Source organism: Chlorocebus sabaeus, chromosome 11, assembly GCF_047675955.1.
Source record: "Chlorocebus sabaeus isolate Y175 chromosome 11, mChlSab1.0.hap1, whole genome shotgun sequence".
NCBI lineage: Eukaryota > Metazoa > Chordata > Mammalia > Primates > Cercopithecidae > Chlorocebus > Chlorocebus sabaeus.
This window is the reverse complement of record NC_132914.1, coordinates 31,537,456-31,546,665: the sequence shown is the minus strand read 5'-3', so window position 1 is coordinate 31,546,665 and position 9,210 is coordinate 31,537,456. Positions and strand designations below refer to the sequence as shown.

The 9,210-nt window shown below is 37.9% G+C and overlaps 1 protein-coding gene across 50 annotated transcripts in view; it reads left to right on the top strand.

Moving 5' to 3' along the window:
- CAPRIN2 (caprin family member 2) overlaps positions 1-9,210 on the top strand; it is a 45,700-nt gene that overhangs the window by 2,965 nt on the left and 33,525 nt on the right. For all 50 annotated transcript variants that reach the window (XM_037990214.2, XM_037990219.2, XM_037990211.2 and 47 more), the window contains one exon: positions 850-912. Coding sequence is in view for 41 of the 50 variants with exons in the window: in XM_037990187.2 (XP_037846115.1) it covers positions 850-912 (63 nt within the window). In the remaining 9 variants the exon portion in view is untranslated. The remainder of the gene's footprint in view (positions 1-849; positions 913-9,210) is intronic.

Sequence of the window (9,210 nt, the reverse complement as noted above, 5' to 3'; positions counted from 1 at the left end):
GTTGCAGTGTGCCAAGAGCGCGACACTGCACTCCAGCCTGGGCAACAGAGTGAGATTCCATCTCAAAAAAAAAAAAAAAAAAAGAATACCATAGTGGGTTTATGTCATTATTATGGGGCCAATAAATGCAGTTTATTTTTCATAATTTCCTTAAGTATCAAATATAATATGAAAAATAACTTCAGGATGAGCCTACTGTAATGATAGAAAAGAATTCTTTTATGTTCCTGTACTTCCAATAGGAGTTTCCTTTTAGGAAAATGCCACATAATTCAACAGGTAACTGAACGAACAGTTTAAGCTTGAGATTAGAGTAGGGCTTCTCAACCTCTACACCACTGACATTTGTACTGGATAATTCCTTGTTGTAAAGGACTGTCCTGTGCATTTTAAGGTGCTTAGCAGCATCCCTGGCCTCTAACCACAAGATACCAGTAGCACTCTTCACCCCCTTCTCCCTCTCCCAAGTTGTGATAACCAAAAATATCCCCAGACATTGCCAGGTATCTTTGGGGAACAAAATTGTCCCCTGTTGAGAAACTACTGTGTCGGGGACATACGATTTACTAGGGTTGAGTAGTCTAGTTTGTTATTAACAGAGTCATTAGGAGAAAATAGTTTTATTACTGCTTAACTTTTGTAATTCTAGACTCATATGATTCTGTGTATTTTTTCTCCCCTGACTGGAACTCATCTACAGTTGCTGCATGCCTTATAGTAAAATGGTAGTCTTGCAGATTGATAGCTTGCTTCAAGGACTTTGTTTTCCTAGAGACAAAGTCTGGCATTTAGTTTATTTGCTTCTGAATTTTAATCAGACTCTAGTAGATACAAGTTTCTCTTTTGTAGCTCAAATTGGAAGATTATAAGGACCGCCTGAAAAGTGGAGAGCACCTTAATCCAGACCAGTTGGTAAGTGGCTTATGATCTTTTAGTAAGACTTGATGGTTTTCTTTTCTTAATAAAACTCTACATGGATTAAGTGAGACCAGAGTCTTTATAGCACACACACACAGTTAAAATCCAGTTTGTTCAAAACTGTTTCAGAAGCCTTTGTTGTTTGTACTGTTAGATCTCAGATACGACTTTTTTTTCTGTTGACTAGAAGACAGTATGCATGGGGGTGTAGATTGTTAAACAGGAGTGAAATTGTAGACTGTCACTAAGAGTTAACATATAGATTTAAATTAAACTTACGTGCCAGAGTGGACTGAAGGAGAAGAGAAGTGCATACGCTTTCAGCTCTTCACTGGTGTATTCTAAACCTGACATCTTTGTGCTCCAAAATGTGAAAGAATATTTACTGTAGCTTACCTTAGTTTTCTCTAGCTGCCTCACCTTAATTCCTTTCATGGTCTCTTCCTACTTTTCTATCCTGGATTTTCGTGTCGCCTCTCAGGAGGCATGTTATCTGATAGATATCTGGCCTTAAAAAAAAAAGAAAAACTTACTATAAACATTAGGCTACTTGCATTTTTTCCATTGGTTAACTTGTCAGTGATACACCTGGTAATTGCAAATTTTATATAATTTGTGAAGGAGAGTTTGCAATGTGGAAAGGAAACAGTGCTTTGTGGATGTTTGCCATTTTGACTTGATCATGTCTCCTGGCTAAGAAGGGACACATTTATTTGAAAATTATTTGATCTTGTTTGTGGGTCTTTTTGTCTTTATGTTTTTCAACTAAAATTTTTGGCTATACATCATAGATACTGGCATTCAAGGACTTTTCCCATTCCATAGTGACTCCTCTTCACTGACCCAGAATTTTTGTGATGTAGTAAGTTATAATTTTGCTGAGACACATATTCGAATTGTGTGAGCTCTGCGAATGGTGTGCTCACTTAGCTGGGGAGAGGACCTAGCTAGACATGCAGCATTTCAGCGTGGCTTTGTTTTGAAGTCATGGTGTGTTCAGTAACTCTTAAAGTGATAACACTTTTTTGTGTGTGTGTAAATATTCTTGAATAAAGTGTCCTGTTAGAGTTGTGTTCTTTATTTTTGAGAAACGTCGGGGAGAGGGGGTTGGAGATTGATCATTCCCATGGTAGCTCTCTAAGAAATGTTAAGAACATGCTATATTACTTGCTCCAGCCAGGCAACCTTCATTCTTAATATTTCATTACTGTCTTTATAGCCACATATTGCTTCTATAATAAATGTATGAACTTTGTTATCTGGAGTCATATGCTGACAACTGCCCAATTTATATTGCCAACAGATCAGTCCTCTGAACTCAGTATTTCTGTGTCCATTTGCCTATCTGACATTTTGTAATTTTTCCTTGTTCCCCAAAATCTGCTTCTCCTCTAATCTTAGCTGTGTGAGTTGATGGCTTGATCAACTAGAAGGAGTTGCCAAAAATCTTGGAGAATTTATCTCCTTTTTCCTCATAGCTCACGTCCAGCTCATCAGCAAGTCTGCTCACTTCTCCCTTTAAGGTAAATCAGGAAACTGACCATTTCTGCCATCTTCATCCAGGCTGTATAATCTTTCATCTGCATTACTTACTACAGTAGTAATTACTTCTTCCTCACAGGTTTTTCTATTTCTGCCCTCTCCAAGTCTGTTCAACGTAGTAAATTCAGTGATCCTGTTCTGATGCAAATCAAGATGGTTATTCCTCTGCTCAGAAGTCCCCATTGGTTCACATCTGGTGGTAAAATGTCCTTACTGTGTCTACAAAGCACTACAGAATATCCTTCCTACTTCCTTTGACATTTTGACTCCATTTCCTGCTCTTCTTTCCCTGGCTAGCTTCAGTCTACCTACCCTAGCCTCCTTGCTGTCCCTCAGATATCCCAGGCACACTTCTGCAGGGCTTTTTGCACATGATCTTCCTACTGCTTGGGATGCTCTTTCTCCAGATGTTTTAATGGCTCAATTCCCAACCTCTTCCATCTTTTTATTTGAAGGTACCCACAGTGAGATCTGCTCTCACCTCACTACCACTTCCCCTTTCACACTTCTTAGCTCCTTTCCTTGCTTAATTTTTCTTAATAGAAGTTAGCACTTCTCTGACAAGCTGTGAAGTTTTATTTTGTCTCTTTCCTACTGTTACAATGTAAGTTCTATGAAAGTAAGGATTTTGTCTGTTAGTTGCTGTATTCCTAGTGTGTAGAATATAGCATGTAGTAGGTATATAAAATATTTATTACATGTAGGTTTACTAAGTATAAAATGAATGTTAGGTCTTTAGATGTAACTAAGCATGTAGTTGGTGCTACTTTTGAGAAATCACACCTCATACATGCAATATATAAGGTAGAAAATTTAGAAAATGCAGGTAAGTCAGAAGGAAAAAAATACAATCTTCAGAGAACTGTTACCAGTATAGGCATACCTCAGAGTTATTGTGGGTTCTGTTTCAGACCACCACGATAAAGTGAAGATTGCAAAATGCAGGTCACACAAATTTTTTGGTTTCCCAGTGCATGTAAAAGTTATGTTTGTCCTATACTGTAGTCTCTTCAGTGTGCAGTAGCACTGTGTCAAAAAGAAAGTACACACCTTGATTAAAAATTATTGCTAAAAAATGCTAATAATCGTCTGAGCCTTCAGTGAGTTGTAATCTTTTTGCTGGTTGACGAGGGTGTTACCTCAGTGTTGATTACTGATGATAGATCAGGGTGATGGTTGCTGAAGGTTGGAGTGGCTGTGGCAGTTTCTTAAAAGAAAACAACAGTAAAATTAGCCACGTTGGTGGACTCTTTCTTTCATGAAAGATGTCTCTGTAGTGTGCGATGCTGTTAGATAGGATTTTACCCACAGTAGGACTTTTTTCAAAATTGGAGTCAGTTTTTTGAACCCTGCTGCTGTTGCTTTATCAACTATAAGTTTATGTAAAATTCTAAAGGTTTTGTTGTCATTTCAACAATGTTCATAATATCTTTACCAGTAGAGTCTATTTCAAGAAATCACTTTCTTTGCTCATTCATAAGAAGCAACTTGTCATCTATTAAAAGTTTATTCTGAGATTGCAGCAATTAGTCATATCTTCAGGCTCTACTTCTAGTTCTCTTGCTATTTTCACCACATGTGCAGTTACTTCCTCTGCTGAAGTTCTGAACCCCCTCAGAGTCATGTATGAGTGTTAGAGTCAGCTTTTTCCAAACACCTGTTCATGTTGATATTTTGACATCCTCCCATGAACCACAAGTGTTCTTAATGACATCTAGAATGTGGGGAATCTTTTCCAGAAACTTTTCAATTTAATTTGCCCAGATCTGTTAGATGAATCACTATCTATGGCAGCTATAGCCTTCTCAAAATGTATTTCTTTCCTTTTTTTTTTTTTTCTGATAAGGAGTTTCGCTCTTGTTGCCCAGGCTGGAGTACAATGGAGCAATCTCGGCTCACCGCCGCCTCTGCCTCCCAGGTTCAAGCGATTCTCCTGCCTCAGCCTCCTGAGTAGCTAGGATTACAGGCATGCACCACCATGCCCAGCTAATTTTGTGTTTTTAGTAAAGAAGGGGTTTCTCCATGTTGGTCAGGCTGGTCTTGAAATCCCGACCTCAGGTGATCTGCCTGCCTCGGCCTCCCAAAGTGCTGGGATTACAGGCATGAGCCACCACACCCGGACCAATGTATATCTTAAGACATGAAAGTCAAAATTACTCCTTGATCCATGGGCCATGGAATGTATGTTACGTTATCAGACATGAAAACAACATTGATTCCTTTGTATATTTCTGTGCAGCTCTTGGGTGACAAGGTGCATTGTCAATGAGCAGTAATATTTTGAAAGAAATCTTTTTCTGAACAGTAGGTCTCAACAGTGGGCTTAAAATATTCAGTCAACAGTGCTGTAAGAAGGTGTGCTATCATCCAGGCTTTGTTTTTTTGTTTGTAAAGCACAGAGTAGACTTAGCATAATTCTTCAGGGTCCTAGGATTTTCAGAATTGTAAATGAGTATTGGCCTTAACTTAAAGTCATCAGCTTCATTAGACCCTAGCAAGAGAGTCAGCATGTCTTTTGAAGCTTTGAAGCCAGGCATTGACTTCTTATCTCTAGTTATGGAAGTCCTAGATGGCACCTTCTTCCAATAGAAGACTCTTGCGTCTACATTAAAACTCTGTTGTTTAGTGTAGTGAGCTTTTAGCTAGATTTTCTGGCTAACTTGATGCAGCTTCTACATTAGCACTTGTTGCTTCATCTTGTTCTTTTATGTGATGGAGATGGGTTCTTTCCTTAAACCTCATGAACCAGCTTCCGCTAGCTCCCAATTTTTCTTCTGCAGCTTCCTCACTCTCTCAGCCTTCACCGAATAAAAGAGAGTTAGGGTCTTGTTCTTGACTAGGTTTTGACTTAAGGGAATACCACTCAAATCTTGTGCATGTCAGCAATAGCATTTGTTTGCTTATTATTCATGCATTCACTGGAGTAGCACTTTCACCCCCCACAAGCTCAACCTCTTCCACTGTAAACATCTCTCATCAGAGAAATACATTTTTTACTTTCTGTGAATCTACGTTGATGCATTATCATCATCACCCAAAGTTCGTAGTTTAGAGTTTACATTAGGATTCACTCTTGATGCTGTACATTCTGTGGTTTTTGTTGGTATGTGTTTGTTTTTAAGAGACAGGGTCTCTCTCTCACCAGACTGCAGTACAATGGCACAATCTCATAGCTCATTGCAGCCTTGAACTCTTGGGCTCAAGCGACCCTCTTAGCCTCCTGAGTAGCTGGGATTACAGGCGTGAGTCACAGCACCCAGCTCTATGGGTTTTGTTAAATGCAAATGGATCCACCATTGTAATGCCGTACAGAATAGTTTCACTGCCCTAAAAATTCTCTGTGCTCCATCTCCTCACTCACCAATTCTTTCGTCGTTGTTTTAATACTGTGGCAATGTTTCTACTATACATAGTCTTTAAAGTTTGGTTGGATTATTGTGTGAAACTGTCTGTGCCTGGTTCTCTTTGAGGAGGGAGCTCTTTGAAAATATTCTCTATTTTTTCCTTTGGAAATTGATTTTGTTTAGATTTCTTTTGGCATCAGTTTTTAAAAACTTCTCATTGAAAATCACCTGTTTTATTCAGTTTTTAAAATTCATTTGCATAGATTAGGGCCAAGTAGTTTTTAATAAAAGTGTAATACAGCCTGTTTGTTGTAATTTTCTAGTTTTGTGTGATTTTATTTCCTCAGTTTACTCTTATATTATCTAGGGGTATATTCCTCCCCGCCACCCAAAATCAGCTTTGGACTTCATTCCACTTTTTAAAAATGTTTCTGCTTTTTTGTTTTTTGGTTATTTGCTTTTCAAATTGTGAAAATTTTCTAAAATTTCTTGAAGACTGAATTTTCCTTCAAGCACTGGTTCAGTTGTATTTGATTTGATATTGTATTTTCAGTATTATTTGTGATAAGTTTTATAATTTTAGTTTGATTTGCTTTTTTAACTCAACAGGTACTTATAATAATGTAAATAAAACTTGTAATGTTCATATGGCTCTTGCAGGCTCTTTGAAGTAGTAACTCTTAAGGGATCTGTCATGGCTAAGCTACATAAGGTTTATGTTAAATTGGTAACATAGGTTTCTCTTTTCAAATAATAGAAAGAATGTCTAATGAAGTTGTTTTTGGAGTCACTTTAACTTGTAATAATTTAATGTAACTTTATAATTTGAATGATTTAAATTGTTACATTTATAACTTCAGATGTTTGGTTCAGATCTGGATTTGAAATGGAGAGCTGAGATTCAAGTGAATTCTCAAGCAATAGGCAAGGAGAACTTGATGTCTTTGGTTCTGCTGAAGTTTTTATTGTTAAAGAGTTAGAATTTGGTATCCTTTTTTTGCTGCTGAACTGTGATCCTGTGTTATATTTAATACATTTATAGTAAACTCAATAAATAATATAGAATCTTCCCTCTTTTGTAATTCCATTGCTATTGGCCTAGTCAAGGCAAGCCACCTAAACTTTACATATGCTTCCTAGTTGATATCCTTGTCTTGAGATCCTACCTTCAATTCACCAGTCCTATTGTCTGTGGTGTCCTTTTCTTGAAACAGCTCTCAGTATATGATTTCTTTCAAAAGTTTTAAATTGTTCAGAATCTTGAACATATCTGATGATCTCTAAGATCATCTGAACTATCTTTTATTCATTCAACAAGATATATTATCTACTCTAGGAGGTGCTGTACTTAATATTAGGGTTATAATACCTAGGGGACAAATATGATCATTACCACATGGAGTCTATAATGTAATGGGGAAGAGAGTGGGGAATAAGCAAATACAGATATGTTGGATGTTAAGAAGGTGAAGTACAGGATGAAAAGAGATTGTAATTCAGGATCCATCCTAGTCTAGAGAGTTAAGGCCAGCTTCCGTAAGAAAGGAAGAACTTTAGTTAAGACCTAAAATATGAATGAGATTTAGCCAGTGAAAGGGGGGAGGGAGGAAGAAGAACAGAAGGCTAGGCAGATGCTTGCATGTGTAAAGGCTCTGAGAAGGAACAGATTTTTGGTTTTTTACAAAGAGCCTTTTTCAAAAACTGTAAAGGTCATATGGATGGGTGATGAAGCTGGAGGGGGTAGGTCTTTGTGCACCATTTGAAAATTACTTTTTCCCAGAGACATCAGAAATGGTACAGATATATTTAAGCAGGGAACAACTACAGATTTTTAGTTAAAACAATCACTGTGATTGCAGTGTGAAGTATGGTTTGGAGATGGTGTATGGATGTAAGGAAGTTAGAAAAGAGTTGCCTGTAGTCTAGGTGAATGATTATGGGAGCCCTGCTAAGGCAGTGGCAGAGGGACTTGAATCGAGTAGCTGGATTTGAGAGGTAAAATCAGCGTGGCTTGGTAACTGGATGTAGGAGTAGAGGGTAGAGCTGAGAGTGGTTTCAGGTTTCTTGCTTGAACAGTGGATGGATGGCAAAATCATTTATTAAACGAGGGACCACTGGGGCAGAAGGAGGTTTTGGGAGGATGGAGTGGGATGAAGAGCTCAATTTTGTACTGTTGGTTTTAATGTGCCTGGGAGACATCAGTGTCTGGTACCAGGTGTTAAGGTAAATGGGTCTGGAGCATGGAGAAGTTTAGCCGATAGAAATATCACCTGTATGACTACTACTTGAAACCATTAGAGGAGATGAGAGTATAGAAAGTATAGAAAGTGAAAGTACAGAAAGTGAGAGTATAGAAAGCAGAGTAGAGAAGCCTAGGACAGAATCCTGAGGAACTCTGACATTTAATGTTTGGACAATAATGGCTAAAAATACGGTGTACTTATTAGGATCAGGCATCATTTGAGTGTTTTATACATATGCAATCATTTAGATTGTGCAGCATCTTTGTGAGGTAGATTCTATTACTCCTATTTTACAGGTGCTAAAAACAGGTGAGAGAAGCTAATGGAAAAATTGCTAGTAAATAAGCAGCTGGAAAAATGGAAGTTTAGTGTTAGGAAAAACAAGAAATGTCTGTAGAGCAGGAGTGTGCCTTCTTGTTGAAGGCTGCTGCTAAGTCAACCAAAATGAGAGCTATAAAAGATCTATAGCTTTAAAGGATGACATCGACAATTGCTAACTTCAGCTAAAACAGTTCTGGTGGAAATGGAATCCAGGTTGATGAGGTCTGAAGAACTGGAGACTGAAAACACATTTGAATTTGTGTAATGCTGGAGGGAAGTAGTTGTCACAGAAGGATTAATTTTTCTTGCTTAGATTGGGGATGACATGAACTTGTAAAATGATGACTTAAGCATCAGTAGAGAGGGAGCAGCTCTCTGTTAGAAGACCTTAAAGAGGGAATCCTAAAGGAAAGTTTTGTATGAAGGCAGAGTTCAGTAGGATCCAGGGCACAGGTAGAAGTGGGGGTGGCAAGGGGATACCTTCTTCACTTAGTAAAGAAAGGAAAAATGAAAGGATAGGTCTATATCAGATGATGGAAAGTTGTAGTTCCCAGCTGATGCTGCTTTTCTTGAGTCAAAGTTAATACCATTTGGGAGTAGATATGGAGGAATATTTCTTTATAGTTTTACATCCCTCTGAGGACTGCATATCCTGGTAATGTTATCTGCTCATTCTTGTTTCTGTAGCGGGAAGACTTCTATACCTTTTTATTATAAAATATATGGCTGAAACAATATATTCCATGTAAGTTATAACACATAATAAAGCAAGCACCAGAACCCAACTCTCAACTCAAATAGTATGTTTCTAACAGTGTTGAGGCTCCTTTCTAGTGTGGTAC